Source organism: Meles meles, chromosome 4 (genome assembly GCF_922984935.1).
Source record: "Meles meles chromosome 4, mMelMel3.1 paternal haplotype, whole genome shotgun sequence".
NCBI classification, from domain to species: Eukaryota; Metazoa; Chordata; class Mammalia; order Carnivora; family Mustelidae; genus Meles; species Meles meles.
In genome coordinates, this window is record NC_060069.1 from 92,871,236 (window position 1) to 92,888,051 (window position 16,816).

The 16,816-nt window shown below is 35.4% G+C and overlaps 1 protein-coding gene across 1 annotated transcript in view; it reads left to right on the forward strand.

Annotated features, from left to right (window-relative positions):
• The window catches only part of SLC9A9 (solute carrier family 9 member A9), a 540,987-nt gene that overhangs the window by 304,283 nt on the left and 219,888 nt on the right, over positions 1–16,816 (forward strand). Inside the window, exon 10 of the mRNA XM_046003499.1 lies at positions 16,054–16,167. Coding sequence (XP_045859455.1) covers positions 16,054–16,167 — 114 coding nt within the window. The remainder of the gene's footprint in view (positions 1–16,053; positions 16,168–16,816) is intronic.

Here is a 16,816-nt window from a genome sequence, read left to right on the forward strand (position 1 = left end):
GGTGAGTTCTATCTAATTTTCAAGGAATAGATCACCTGATTTTATACAAATCTTTCAAGATAAAAGATAGAGGAATGCTCCCCCAAATTATTTCATGAAGCTACTATAATACTTCTGAAATCAAAACTTGTGGGTAGCAGTAATAAAAAATGAAATCTATGTGCCAGTTTTACTTATGAACATAGATATAAAGGTTAGGAACAAAACATTATCAAGTCAAATTCATCAGTGTAAAAAAAAAAGTACATTATGACAGAGCTGGCTTTATCCTAGGGATACAAGCATACTCTAGTATTAGAATATTCTAAGTATAATTTACCACATTAACAAATGAAAATATATCTCAGTAGATACAGAAAAAACATTGAATATGAAAGATTCAACACATAGGTTATAAAAATTCTTGGCAAAGTATAGAAGGGAAGGACTTCCTTTATCTGATAGAAAATATCTATTAAAAAGCCATAGACAGCATCATACATGGTGGTGAACCTTTAGAAGTATAATTCCCTTTAAATCATTTAAGATTCTCCTTTTGATATATTTTGATTGTTTTCCATATTTTTTTAAGCAGTGAATTTCCGTATATAAATCTATGTATACTTGTCATGTTATTCCTTTAGGATAAATTCCAAGAGGTAGAACTGCTCAGATAAAGGTTTTATGTACTATGAATTTTATTATATTTTCTAAATTTCCATGTAGAAAAATTGTACAAACTTACAGTGACACAAAACACTGGGAATTCCCCTTTTATCCATTTTACTCATTCAACAGATACTTACTGAGCATTATGATATGCTAAAGTCTCTGCTGGGAGTTGGTGTTCAATGACAAATACCACGAATGTGGTCAGCACCTTTCTTGAGCATACAGATTAGTTTTGGAGTCATCTGTAAATCTTTTTTAAGAAATTGCCTGTTTGGGCGCCTGGGTGGCTCAGTCATTAGGCATCTGCCTTCAGATCGGGTTATGATTCCAGAGTCCAAGGATGGAGCCCTGCTTCGGGCTCCCTGTTCAGCAGGAAGCCTGCTTCTCCCTCACCCACTCCCCCTGCTTGTGTTCCCTTTCTTGCTTCTCTCTCTATCAAATAAATAAATAAAATCTTTAAAAAAGGAAAAAAAGAAAAGAAAAGAAATTGTTCATGACTTTACTCACTTTTCTGAGTAATCAGTTTGATTCACCAGAAGAAGACAAGATTCCAGGATATTCAGAATCTGAAAGATAAGGGGTTCAAGGAATAAAATCTTTTTCATGGAGTAACTTTGTTTTCCAAATCAGAAATAGAACAAATGGTGGAAAAGCACAATGGTACTTAGATGGGACAAAAGAACAAAGTATCTGAAAATAGGTTAGTCCCCCAAACTCTGGAATGTATGACCATGGAAAGGGGAGGGAGTGCCATATACAAAGAAGCTGAGGGCATAGGCCGCAGACTATATCATTTCCCTACTTTGGTCTCGAGCAGGCCCTACAGTACTCCTGATCTGGACTGTAACTGAACTCAAATTAAATTCAGAAACCCCTATAGAGGAGAACTCTCAATACAATCTATCATTCTCAATCAGCAACTTTTAACTTTAACTTCAAAAAATAATGTAAAAATCAGGGGCATCTCTGTGGTTCACTCAGTTAAGTGCCTGACCCTTGGTTTCAGCTCAGGTCCCGACCTCAGGGTGGTGAGATTGAGCCCCATGTCAGGCTCCATGCTCAGTGCAGAGTCTGCTTGAGATTCTTTCTCCCTCCTACGCCCACCCCCTCTGCTCCACCCTCAATCATGTGCTCTCTCTCTCTTTCTCTTTAAAATAAAAAAGTAAATAAAATCTTAAAATAATAATATTAATAGTACAAAAATCAGTGCTAATAAGATGGCAAACTAGCTTCAGCTGCTGACTCTGTGCTAAACCAAGCCTAGAGAAACCACATAACTGAGAGGAAACATAGACCTGAACAAGTTGTAAAAGCTGTAAGAACACCTGGAGAGACAAGAAGTGATCTTAGAGTGGTGTGGAGAACAGTCACACCTGAACAGCAGCCAGAAGCAGGAGTGGGAAGAAAGATTCAGTTAGAGATTTTAACTTCTAAATTCACCTCTTTTCTTGATTTTTTTGGGGTGGTCTCGCCCCCCTCCTCATTTCAACCATCTAGGTCATCCACGGTGGTGTCAGGGTTAGCATCTGGGCAGTAAAAAAGTTGATGAAGTTGCAGGATGACCAGTTGCCCTGCTCTTGGGCATCCTCCTCTCAATCTTCCATGCCTCCACATCCAGGCTGATGGAAGACTACCTGAGAGATTACCTCTTCCCAGTGTTGATTTGTTTTAAATATTTAAGGGTAATTCCCTGACAAAGAAATCGCCAGAGGAGTGAACCCAAATCAATTGGGGGGGGGGGGGGGAGCCGTGATCAAAAATTGGATGACACTGAAAGATTTCTCGACCCTGGAGTTTATCCCCTCCCATCTCCTAAAAATCACTAAAGGGACACTCCACTGTGTGTATAGGTCTTTCCTTATAGCATTGGCAAACAGCATTGACCCCGGGAAAATATGAGCTCATGGGCCAAAATAACAAGATACCCCATGAGTACAACTACTGTAAAACAGAGACCAAAATCTGAACATAGGCCACATTAAGCAAAATTATTGAGACAGAACAAGAATTTTAAATAGTCATAATTAGAATCTTTAAAGAGATAAAGGAGAATATTAGCATGAAGCAAGAACAGGAAGTTGTAGGAAGAACCAAATGGAAATATCAATTACAAAAAAAAATGTTGTAATAGAGAAAGAACAAACACTACTTTTATCTAGCATGAAATCAGAATGGGTCAATTAATGGAAAATCAGTTAAAGCAAGGAATCATTAAAAAAAATTACACAAAATAGCTCCAACATTTAATTCTCACTTACATAAATGCATATTTGCCAATCTTTTTATAAAGAGTCAATGCTTTTTCTTTGACTCTTAGAGTTCTAGGTTGTCTTTTTTGTGCAAAGCACACCCAAAATATATATACCAGAACTTCCAGTTTCTTTTTATGTATCTTTAGTTCAGAACAAGAATTTAAAAACACAGGCAAAGCAATATAAGCTAAGAACCCTTCTACATTTAGATATATATTTGCAACATTTTACAGTTGTCCTGCTCACTACTAATTTCGTAGCATTTTCTAAGGAACAAAATTTTACCAAGTCTTTTCTACAAATTTAACTTAGTTTTTTTGAAAAACATCAATTATGTTTTTCATATTCATACTTCGCTAATCTATATAATTAAATTATGCAACTACTAATACCAAGTTAAAGCAGAGATAAACTGAACTTGGAGCAAGTGGGACTTGCTAAGCCTAAAATTCATATGGTAGGAGCAGAAGGGACCTGCGCACCCTGGAGAGTAAGTAACTCAGTAGCCATCAGCATTCAGTGTGCAAAAGGCCAAAGTCATTGTGATGGGCAGAAGCAATGGAGGGCTAGAGAGTGACAACCGATGAAGAGTTTTAGTGCACATCTATAGTAGGGTCTTTCCTTCTATATATGCATATTATGTTTTGCATATTACCAGATGTTTTATATATTATGTAAAAATACATATAACCCAAGAGAACTTTCTGAGGGATCTTTGTGGATTATTTTGAAGTAACTAAACAGTTTAGAATAAGAATAAACTTAGCTCCAAACCACCAGAATAAGTCAAAGCTAAAGCTCTCATACAGATTGATTTATGCATGCATGGTTTTTATGTGAAAATATAACTGCTTTCCTTGAAACAAAAATACATTCTTGTTCTGTAATAATTTATAATTTTTGACATGTTACCTATATTGTCAAGGATGTGCCATAGCTTCAATACAAAGAGGCTTTAAGGAGGGGGGCTTTATAAATCTTACTAAAAAAGAAACGTCAACAAAGTCAATCAGTGTACAATAGAGTTTTCTAGAGTTCGATGTAAGTACTGACAATCTAGATCCACTACATTTTAACTATTACAAAGAAACAAGTCAAGCAAACTTAATTTCATCAACTATTGATTTATTGATATTCACGCCTTCATAAAAATCATTTGATAGCTGTTCTCCAATTGAATGGCATTATTCAAATGTCATATACTTTTTGTCTTTCACTTTCATTGATTTCTGTGATTTATAAAGACCCTTTCACACTCTCTAACTTTCCAATTTCTCATCATGTTCAGCAGAATCAATGTGCTGCTCTAAACTTCATTGAATGCCTTTCATTCAGTGAAAGCCTTCTATTGAAAGCCTTTCCATATTCCACTCCACCATAGTTCAAAAGTTGAATTCAAAATCATCTGCATAATGAAAATTATGTTTAACCCTTAGGTGTGGTTTTTTCTTTCCTTTACCAGTCAAATCAATTAAACCTAAAGCCATATGGAGAAAAAATATTAAGAGTTTGAATGTTACTGTTATCATATAGTATAAAGTTCAGTGCTATGTACATGCAGTAGACTTAAAACCATATTGAAATGCACAAGAAAAAAAATCTGTACCTCTTTACCTTCTAAATTATAAAGTGTCTACCCCTGTGCATTGTACAAAAAAAATGACCCAAAGCAAAAGAAAAAGCTGAGGAGAAAATTTGGTCAGTTTAAATAGCAAATCAGTTTAGTCTTCAAATTATTTTCCCTCAAAAATATGAAATTGGGGAGGATGGTAAAAGAAATTTTTCTGAAAACTTCTGATTACTGCTCTACCATATGGTAGCATATTCAAAATCAGCTAATTAGAAAGTCTGTCAAGGGAATTTGAATGTGGTAAATGCACTAGCACAAATGACAGTGTTTATTGGGAATAACATAACATGAAGCAAAGAAGTTCTTGAAATTTTCGAGCTAGTGATACAACTAAATGTTATTCCAAAAAAAAGCTTCAACCTCTGCCTCTAAAATAGTGAAGGGAAAGGCTCTTTCAATAAATACTTGTTTGATTCTAGCATTTTACATTTGTCCTGATGTTCTAATGCATTTCACTCTGAAATAGTTGATATAAAAAAGCATTGAATAATGTCTTCAATCCTAAGTATTTTAGTTTGTAACACTTTGATCAAGAAAATGGGATGCCATGGAGAGGTCAGACACAGCTCATGGTGTTCGGGGCTCAATATCCTTTCTGTCTGTTGCCAGTGGTAAATCTTCCTGTAGTAGAGCACATTGTTCTCACAGTGAATGGAGTGGTATATCCATAGCCATGTCATGGACGATTGTCACTCAGATAACTAGCAAGAGCTGGGATATTGGTATGCAACTCAGAGACCTAAAAAAAAAAAAAAAAAAAACAGACATCATTAGAAATCTTCCCTTTTTTGTGTATATTCTTCATACTTTCTCTCAAGAAAGAATTTAGCATTGGCTAATTAAAATGATAAAAAGACACACATGGTGAGTAAGAAAGGAAATTCATCATAGCTAAATGAAAAAAGTTAAAGAAATGGAATATTAACCTTTAAAATTTTTTAATAACATGTGAATTTTTCATACCAGTGTCTAATATTAATAGCAATGTTTCTCTTGGTTTGTTCATTAAGAGAAAATCTTTTCAACATGGTTTTCATTTCTGCACAGAAAATATGTTGTTTCAACTAGTTTTCTTTAGCTAGTATTTATTGGCAAAACCACAGAGAAACTAATTACATTATGCCATGACGCTTATTTTCCCCCCGCTAAGGATCAGTACTATTAGATTTCCTGAGACAGTCCTTCTAGAGAACACATCTTTGAACATAATTCTCGTTCTAGAGCCCTCAGCCTTTGAAGTTATTCTACACTTAAGGTCCTATCTGCCAACCACAAACTCCCAGAGACATGTTTACTTTCAAGACTAACATGTTTAGGGGCACCTGGGTGGCTCAGTTGGTTAAAGCCTCTGCCTTCCGCTCAGGTCATGATCTCAGGGTCCTGGAATCGAGCCCCGCATCAGGCTCTCTGCTCAGCAGGGAGCCTGCTTCTCTTCCTCTCTCTCTCTGCCTGCCTCTCTGCCTACTTGTGATCTGTGTCTATCAAAAAAAAAAAAAAAAAAAGACTAACATGTTTAACGTTTCAAGACTGTGGAATGAAAACTGACAGTTGCTGCCTACACTATAGAATTGCCTACTACTGCAAGGATTCTGATGGAAATCCCTTTTCCACAGTTAGAACAAAGCAGTATGCAATAAATGATACTGTGTTTGACTTTTTTCTATGAGCCAAAGAAGTAGTTCAAAGTAATAGAGAACTACATTTCAGCTCAACATAAGGGAGGACTTCTTAACAGCTACAAATGTCTAAAAATGCCATTTGCTTCCTTGGAAAGTAGTGGGGCAGTGTTCAGTTCCATGCTGAGCAGCCCCTTGAAAAGAGTGTTGAAGTAATCAAGCATTGGCCAGATGTCTGGACATACATTACAAGGTGACTCTATCTTTGAAATCTTATAATCCTATATTGTGTGTGTGTGTGTGTGTCTGTGTGTGTGTGTGTGTATTTCATCAAAATAGACCTAAGTCCAATTTTAGTTGGGGGCCAATATTTCTAATCAATGTCATGATAATCACTTTGTGAAGTTGCAGACTTGAGAAGTTTATTCTTTACTCAGTGATATATTAACTTAAATGAAACCTTACAAAATTCTGTACTTTTACTTTAATATGCCCCCCTTAAAAAAAAGAAAGAAAAAGAAAACCTCCACAAATAAGAACACTATTATCAGTATTTACTGGATAAAGTAATTTAGCAAATTCATAGAAAATAACCCTCCCCTTAACTTATTAGCTCCAGGATTTTAAGAATATCTGGCTACAGTATTTATTCAGTTTAATGAAGCTGAATTCCTTGTAGCTGTAACTACATTTATTTCCTATATTAACTTTACTTGCTTAATGACGCCTATTCATCTTCCCAGAGTGTGTTTTGTTGTGTTTTTATCCGCTGTGCATCTGAAATTCTCATGTTTTTAAAAAGTCAAATTAAGTTTAAAAGAAGACAATGAAATGCAGGGGATGGGAGAGGGTTGGAGAGCAGCCAGGAGTGCATAGGGAGCCCAAGAATTCTCAAAGAAATATAGGACAAGATAGAAGCTCTCGGTCACTTGAGTGGTATACTTCCTCTACTTCAGACACTGTATAGTCCTAAACTGTAAAGTCCTAAGCTTGGACGTGGAGCCTACCTCCTGCAGGTGAGGCAGAGGAAGAATACCCACACTGTGTGAAGTTTCTTTTATTTTAGGTGTATATATATTATAATCTATATGCATAGTAATATATATAAAACTGTATATAATCATTATGATGGTTCTTTTTAAAAAAGATTTTATTTATTTATTTGACAGAGAGAGACACAGTGAGAGAGGGAACACAAGCAGGGGGAGTGGGAGAGGGAGAAGCAGACTTCCCACAGAGCTGGGATCCCGATGTGGGGCTCGATCCCAGGACCCTGGAATCATGACCTGAGCTGAAGGCAGACGCTTAACGACTGAGCCACCCAGGTGCCCCCATTATGATGGTTCTATAGAGCAAAATATTTCTCTAGGATTGGAAAGTTTTGTCTTAACATTACAAATGCAAGGTAAAAGTTTTATTTTCCTGTTCTACTTTTTTGGGGGGATTGTTCTGGATGACTGGATGGTAGTAGACATTGGGAGGAGATAAGTATCCACTACCTCAAGTATCCACCACCTTAAGAACCAGCTGTTACTTCCACTAGTTGGATGCAAAGAAATTTACCTTTCAGGTTTCTTTACTTGAAAAAAAAAATGTGGTCAGGGTCCCATGAATACTGCCAACCCCAGAGCTGTTCTGATGATCAAACAAAATGTATTAAAAATATCCTTTGTAAACTCTAAAACCTTAAAATATTCACCAATTCTATTGTTAACAAACATCTTGCTGCCCCCAAACCTGAATTCCACATACTGGAGAGACAGGCTAGTCTGGCAAAAATGATTTGGGCTTTAAACCAAACTCAAGACAGCTCAGTTCTTTCCTTTATTGTGTTTATGTAGGCAAGTGTATTAATACCATTGAGTGCAGCGTCCCCAACTGTAAAATGGAAATAAAGTTATCAATTTATGAGTTTTGTTGTCATTATGATATAAATTATTAAAAAATTTTAAAGTAAAGGCCTTTAACATATTCCTTAGCATAATTTAAATCCTAAAAAAAATAATTCCATTAGTATTATTACTATTTTAGAAGTAGTGATACTTCTATTTTTATTACAATGTCCTAAATTTAGAAAAATCTCACAAGATTGCAGTTGTACCTATATGTAATTATAAATCTTCAGCTTCATAAGAGAGGCTGCTCTCTAGGAACCAGGACCATGACTGGCAATAAAGCCTTTAGATCATTTACATCCTTACTATAAAGTTCACAGATCTTCAGTACAATTCATCTCTTATGCTACCTCTGAAGCCCATAAGAATTACTGGATTTGCCATGAACAAATTTCCTCAGGACAGGGACTAAGCAAATATTAGAATTACAGAAGCAAAAGTTATAATTCCAGTAAAATATATTCTCCTGTTGGTTCGCAAATTCCCCAATACATTTATACCCCAGCTTGTTCAAAACATAGATATGCTCAATAGTATATAAAAAATGAAATCTGAGATGTTCTTTAAAGAAAGCGTCCAGTTAGGAAGAAAGTGTCCAGTTAGGAAGAAAGACAAATTTTAAAACAAACAAAAAAATTAATCCTGGGCATTTTTAGTTCTTCCTTTCTTTTCATTTTTATTAGTTTTGTAGTTTCTTTCACCTCCCAATTAAAATGGATTTCAGTGTATTACTTGAACAAGTAGATGAAAGCCAGCAGGTTGTGTCAAACTGTACTATGCCAAATAAAAGCTTTGTTGAGGAATCCATGTGAATTTAATTGGTATTAGTTAAGCAGGGTACAGTATAATGAACTACTGTAATATTTCTCTAAACGAACCATAGTAATATGGTAAAGTTTCATTCTTTTACTAATAGGAGAAAGAAGCAAATCAGCATTACTGATATGATTTTATAAAATTGGTATGACCTTTTTATAAAAATTTCTAGTAAGTACAGTAAATAGCAGACTAAAAAATATAACATCTGGTAAGTCTTCAGAGAACATGGTTAGTCGTTAAACTTTAAGTTGTTTAATTAACATTTGAATGGTTACCATGAACTTTTAGAGTTTTTAAACACTGATTTTCCTCTTCTTTGCACTATTAACTTGTTTTTTTATTTTCCCAAAGAAAAGCTTTGCTAATCAAAGATTACTTAAGTTGGGTTCTCTCCAAAGGCTCACAGACTGAGAATTAATGGAAATAAAACAAATGTTGATTACTGTACTGGATAAATAAAATATTGAGTCAAGTTTTTTTTTTTTTCATTGATTCTGAGTGAGGTTGAAGTAGATGTGAGGTTATTTATAGTGAATACTGATCCTGAATCTGCTAGTTTGACATTTGTTGTTGTCATTATTATTATTATTATCATCATTATTAGAACTTTGGTTTGGAAGTGGAGTTTTGAGAGGTTTTCTTTTTCCTTCCAAATTTGACTAATAAATCTATTCCCTCAGTAATTAACTACTCCAGGCCAGACTCAGGCAGTGAATGCCCTCCTGGTGGGCAAATTGGTTGCTTCTGTCAGTATGGCCTTAATGTAGATTCTCCTTTTGAAACATACCTTCAGGAGATTTTTGCACATGAAACAAAATTGAATTCACCCACACACTTTCATTAAGTGCCCCAAGAAGGAAATTATTATGAAGCCTGTTCATTCAGAGGAATGTTGTCACATGATATAAATAGACAAAGGAGTGCTAATCAGTGCTGCTGCCTTGCCATGAAGAGAACCTTTTTTAAAATGCTAATAACCATCTACAATTTAGAATAAGTGAGTCTATCAGATTGTCAAAAGTTTTTAAAAATTGATAAAAACTACTTTTGGCAAGCATGTGGGGAAAGGGCACCCTCTGTACCATTATTAGAGATGCAAATTGGCATATCTTTCTGAAGGGCAGACTGGTAGTATGTTGAAAAAGAAAAATTAATGTATACTCTTTGACAGAAGCAGCTCATGTCTAGGAATTATAAGGAGTAGTCACTCAATTGGAGAGAGATGTTTGTATAAAGGTGCTTAAGGGTCGCCTGGGTGGCTCAGTTGGTTAAACGACTGCCTTCGGCTCACCTGGAGTCCCAGGATCCAGTCCAGTCGGGCTCTCTGCTCCTCCCTCTGACCCCTCCCCCTTCTCATGCTCTCTTTCATTCTCTCTCTCTCAAATAAATAAATAAAATCTTTTTTTAATAAAGGTACTTAATGCAGCATTGTTTAAATAGGAACAAATCTAGAAACAACCAGATATCAAATTATGGGTACATGAAATAAAATTTAGTAGGAAAATACAAAGGGATATTTGGCTGCCATTAAAAATTGTTCAGTGGATCCAGGTTTATTGCCATGGAAAGAGACTTATGAAACATTATTAAGTTAATGAAGCTACATAAAAAAGTATTGTCAGATTTATATAAATTATGCCTGTTGTCTATAAAATCTGCAGATCTATAGAAAAGAGATTACTAAAAGATGGTCCCCCAAAAGATAAGTGTTTTTGACATTGTTGTTTATATTTTTCTTCACTCAAAAATAATTTAAACAAAAATAAGAAAAATACTAGAAATAGGTAAGAATGCTCAATAACCTCCCCAAAATAAAAAGATGAAAGTTTGAGAAAGGCTTAAAGAAGAAAACATTTGGAAAATTTTTATTCTACTTTAAAATTCTTGTTCTAACTTAATCTAGTTTTATAAACTATGAAAATAACATAAGTTCACAGTAAATAACACAATGTCAGTATCTATAAAGTGAAGTAGAAGTTAGGTGTATATGGATTTATTCATATACAACATATCCTTTATTTCTTTAACTCACTTTTTATGATTTAACAATGGATCTTGGCTATCTTTCTACATCAGCATATATAGAACATCATAAATTTATTCTTTTATATGAATGTGCATATAATTAATTCAACTGTTTCTTATATTATGGATATTATTTCCAAGCTTTTGCTTATATAAATACATTACAAAATTTCTTGATTAAAAAATCATACAAAATTACTGGTAGTTTCTTGAATACATTCATAAGTCGGTTTTGTTTGTTTGTTTGGTTTTTGTTTTTTGGTTTTTTTTTTAAAGATTTTTTATCTATTCACTTGACAGAGAGAGAGATCACAAGTAGGCAGAGAGGCAGGCAGAGAGAGAGGAGGAAGCAGGCTCCCTGCAGAGCAGAGAGCCCGATGTGGGGCTCGATCCCAGGACCCTGAGATCATGACCCGAGCCGAAGGCAGCGGCTCAATCCACTGAGCCACCCAGGTGCCCCTGTTTTTTATTTAAATTGTCAATTCTTCTGGAATTTATTTGGCTATAAGAAGTGAGTTAGGAATCTCTCTTTAGTTTTGATTATTTTTTCCAAATCAGTCAAATTTTTCTGCAGTCTTTCTCAGCACTCTATATTTTCTCCCAATGATATTATAAAATTGTCATTCTCTCTAAATTGATATTCATATATTCTGTGTGTTACAAAATAAAGTATCATAAGACTCTGGGGAGGAAATTGACAAAAATGATATTAGTCACCTAAAAAAAGTTAACATGCAAGAACAGCTTTGCTTTAGAGAGCAACAAGAAAAGTTGGATAAAGAAAGCAGAAAAGCAGATATTCAAAAGAATTGACAAGTAACAACATCATCTAGGACTTGAAGGGCCTAGATATCAAATAAAAACAAATTAAACTAAAGTATGTTGAATATGAGAAATAATAAAAATAATAGAGAAATTAATAAAATGGGGAGGAGAAAGCAGAATACAGAAAAATCAACAAAACCAAATTTGCTTCTTGGAAGCACTCATAAAACTGGTAACTCTCTAACAAGAGTTATAAGGAAGAAAAGACACAAATTATCAGTATTGGGGAAAAGACATAACTACAGACTAAGATAGTGAAGATATTACAAACAACTCTATGCCAGTAAATGTGAAAATTTAGATATAACAGTGAACACAACTTACTATAACTAATACAAAAATAAATAGAAAATCTAAATAATCCTGTATCTATTAGAATACTTGTATCTGTAGTTAAATGTCCTCCAACAAAGAAAACTCCAAGCCCAGAATTCTTTTAAGTGTTTAAAGGAAGACAACAGGAACCTATTTTATCAAACATCAGCAACTTTGATAATACAATCTGGTAAAAACTATGCAAGAAAGGAGCATTATAAGATAGTCCTTTGTGACATATACACAAAAAATCTTAATATTAGCAAATTAATTCTAGTGATGTATAAAAAAAAGGATAATGCATCATGACCAAGTAGGGTTTATTGCAGAAATGCAAGATTGTTTCAGCATTTAGAAATCAGTTAATGTAATTAACTACCTTAAAACAATGAAAGAACAAACTACCATATGTTCATCTTAATAGGTAAAGAAAAAGCATTTGAAGTGCTAATAGCAGTGTATTGGGGTGTGGAAGTGTAAGTGGGAAGGGGAACGAGAGTAATTCTGGGTGCTGGTAATATTCTCTTGTTTAATCTGAAATTGTAAGCATATGATTTAAACATTTTTTCTAAGTGACTAAGCATAAAAACCATTTTTTTAAACATGCAAACATAATCAGGAAGACTCAGAAGGTAGAGTATGTGAACAGAGTAAATCCAGGGATTATTATAATATATCACAGATCTACGTTATTTACAAAGATGTGGTGTTGGTAGAGGAATATGTAACAATAGAAACAAAGAACAGGTCTAGAAACGGACCTATCTGGAAAATGGAACTTCTGTGCAATGTGTACATAAACAGTTACTTATAATTCTAGCCAGTGCTAGATTTCAATAAACCAAGTGACTACAAATTAAAATCCTGGGTTTTCCAAAGGAAGCAAATCTCTAAGCAAATATTTCATACCATGGGTCTCCATGTAAAATGTATAGAACAAATTCCATCACATCTCAACAACCAACAGAAAAAGAAAAAAAAAAAAATTTTGCACTTTAACGTGAGATATAGATTGAAACTGAGGGGGCGGGATGGCAGTAGAGGCGGGGGTGGGCAGGGGTAACTGACTTTGCTGCTATTTGAAAAAAGTCCAAAAGTTTATCACCTATCCTTTTTTATAACCCATATTAAGTCAGAGAGGTGTTTTGGTTTTTTGTTGTTGTTGTTGTTAAACTGGTACAGGACTGTGAAGGAATATGTATCATTTTAAGTGATAGAAACCTCACTCAGAACAAAAACGTTTTTTCTCAGTCTTTTTAATTCATTAGTCCAAGGGTAGATTTTACTTCGGGAGAGACTGAATACAGATTTAAGTGGTGTGGTCAGGACATGGCTTCTCTTTCAGACAGCTGTTTCCCCTGGGAGCACGAGATGACTAGCCACAGCTCCCTAGCCTGCATCCTACTTTCTCACACCATGAAAAGCTGGGGGGGTTTGTCCTGGCATTTCCTGCCAGGTCTCATTGTATTTCTTTGGCTCTGAATGCACCACACCCATTTCTGAACCAAACATGCTAGCTAGAGAAATACATTGATTTGAGTGGTTTAGTGCTAAATCATATACCCCCTATCTGAACTATGGAGGTTTAAACATGTGAGCTGAGAGTGGGGAAGAAGGTGGACCCCAGAGGGAAATTGGAGTGTGACCACCAAGAAGGGGCTAAATAGATCCTAGATGGCAAGATGTCTCCTCTCCAGTACTTGGGAGGGGACTGGAGAAGAAGCTATATGAATTTAATCTTGCATGTGTCCGTTAATGTTTAAAACTGAATAGCTGCACCATAGCTTAATGTTTGTGCCCCTCCCCCAACCAAATTCATATGTTGAAGTCCTAATCTCCAATGTGGTGGTATGTTAAAGGTGGGGCTTTGGGGAGCTGATTAGGTAATGAGGGTGGAGCCTTCATGAATGGGATTAGTGCCCTTATAAGAAGAGATATGAGAGAGATCTCTCTGCCATGTGAGGATTCAGCAAGCAGGCTGCTATTTGCAAACCAGGAAGAGGATTCTCATCAAAACCTGATTGGCTGACTTGACCTTTTGATCTTGGACTTCTCAGCTTCCAGAACTATAAGAAATAAATCTCTATTGTTTTAACCAGCCATTCTATAGTATCTTGCTATGGCAGGCAGAGCTGATTAAGATAGTAGCCAAATCTCACTTTCTGAAAAAGTACAGATTTGAGGAGGTAGCAAAGTGTTCCCCATCCCCTGTATTTTCTCCCACGTTTTCAAGTTTTTGTGGTTATTTGGGTGACAGTGTTTATTAAGATGAGCTGGTCTAGAATGTGAAACAAGTCCTCAGGATAATTAATGATCACTTCCACTGCAGAAAGACCGTCTTGTACCACAGGAGCTGTGTCTTTTTAAATCCTTTATTTCTATTACTGGCTTTAAATAATGTTTCTGACAAGAGTCTGCTTTTCTTTCTGTCAACTATCGGTAAGCAGGTATTGGGCATTATTTGTGAGGCTGTAAATACATTACATGAAAAAATAATGAGTCCTTAAAAAGTCAAGAGAAATGCTTCCAGAGACGTTTACCTAACATGGTGATTTATGTAAGGCTGAGAATGAAGTTTCAGAAGTTTCAGAAACTTCCAAATGAAAATTCTGGAACATAAACTAAAGTCTCTTCCAAATGTGTGTTTGTTGTAGCCCCTGGACACATTTCCCTTTTACTTCTAATCTGGAAGTTAGAGAACGTTTTTCATGCTCAACTTAAATTGTTTAGTTAATGATCTAAGAATAACTCTTGGGAGCTTCCCTCTGCATAGCATGTTATTACTCTATTCCTCTGACTGAATTTGATGTATCTATTGTGTTCTCATTGCATAAACTGATTCCTGGGATTAATCATTTTCTTTTTACCAGCTAGAAATTGTAGACATTTAATGGATATACCTACATCAGTCAATTTAATGAGTCTCATTGTCTGGGGTTTGAAATATACTGATCATTTTTTTTTCACTTTTTTAATTTATTTTTTTCAGCATAACAGTATTCATTGTTTTTGCACAACACCCAGTGCTCCATGCAAAACGTGCCCTCCCTATTACCCACCACCTGTTCCCCCAACCTCCCACCCCTGACCCTTCAAAACCCTCAGGTTGTTTTTCAGAGTCCATAGTCTCTTATGGTTTGCCTCCCCTTCCAATTTTTTTTTTATAAACATATAATGTATTTTTATCCCCAGGTGTACAGGTCTGTGAATCGCCAGGTTTACACACTTCACAGCACTCACGTAGCACATACCCTCCCCAATGTCCATAACCCCCTCCCCCTTCCCAACCCCACCTCCCCCCAGCAACCCCCAGTTTGTTTTGTGAGATTAAGAGAATTAGTGATACAGAAGACCAAATGACAGAGAATAAAGAGGCCGAGCAAAAGAGGGACAAACAGCTATTGGACCATGAGGGGAGAATTCGAGATGGGATTGGGAGGGAGACAAACCATAAATGACTCTTATACTGATCATTCTAATGTTGAAATATAATTGACATTCGTTCTTATTCCAAGTTTCCAAGTTTTCCAAGTTTGTCTCTCCCGCCTGCCTGAGGAAGGTAGTTTAGCTAAAACTTTTTTTGAAGTTTTCAGGGCCTAGGAACTCAAGGACGTCTACTGAGTGATATCAGAAGAAACTAAATGATCTTTGCATCCTTTCCTATGGTACACCTTAAGCAATCATGTAGATTTCTATAACAAGGATATTCTATCATCCTAGTAGGAATTGTTTCATGGAGGATCATGCTGACTAATACACCCAAGTGTATTTCTAGCAGCCTTGCATTGGGGAAAGGAAGATGGGATGTTAACTGCCATGACTGCCACATCTGTCACTGGGTAGAGAGCCAGGGTAGAGCCAGAGGGCCTGACAGGGTAGTCAGAGGTCCTATACCCCTCCAGAAGTGGAGCACAAGGCCTTCCCGGGTACAAGAGAAACATCCACTTACCAAAACAGTTACAAGATATTAAGTGAATTCAAACCTGAGTCATAATTAATGGTTTTGGTTTCTGTTTTGTTTTCAGTTGTTTGAATTTATGAACTTCTTGGGCGAGAATGTCATCTTCTGTTACATGGGCCTGGCGCTGTTCACGTTCCAGAATCATATCTTTAATGCTCTTTTTATACTTGGAGCCTTTGTATCCTTTGAAATACAGAACATGGAGTGATGAGGGAAAAGAGCAAACTACTTATGTTTACTGATTACTCTGTTAAATTGTTTAAGTAATTTCTTCAGATTTATTGCAAGGCTCAAATTCACAGAAGATATGTAATTTCTAGTAGGAGGGAAAAGATTGTAAGAATTGGGACCTTTATTAAATGCTTCTGTTTCAGGAAAGAAATTTGGAAAATACTGAGATAAATAAAGGGAGAAAACTGAAGAACAGAATACTCAAAAAATAAATATTCAAAATATATTTATGTCTTGAATATTCAAAGTATATTTTAAATTATGAATCATTTAGATAAAAATATATCCATCCATTCATTTCAGAGAAATATACTTAATCTGCATTAGAGTATATCCGAATATAGCCAGGATTATTAAGCTTTAGAAATATTTTCATCACAACTTGTTAAAATCTCTTTTCCAGTGAGGACTTTGAAAATAGGATACAGAGTAAAGATTAGATGAAATTAACATAGATGTGATTTCAATGTCTTATGTTAGTGTACCTGTGAGTTTATTTTAATAAGATCACCCTTTCCTATAAGTAAAATAAGATAAACTCTAGACCTCCTATTTTTTTTTTCCAGACCTCCTTTTTAATGCAGAGAACTTTTGTA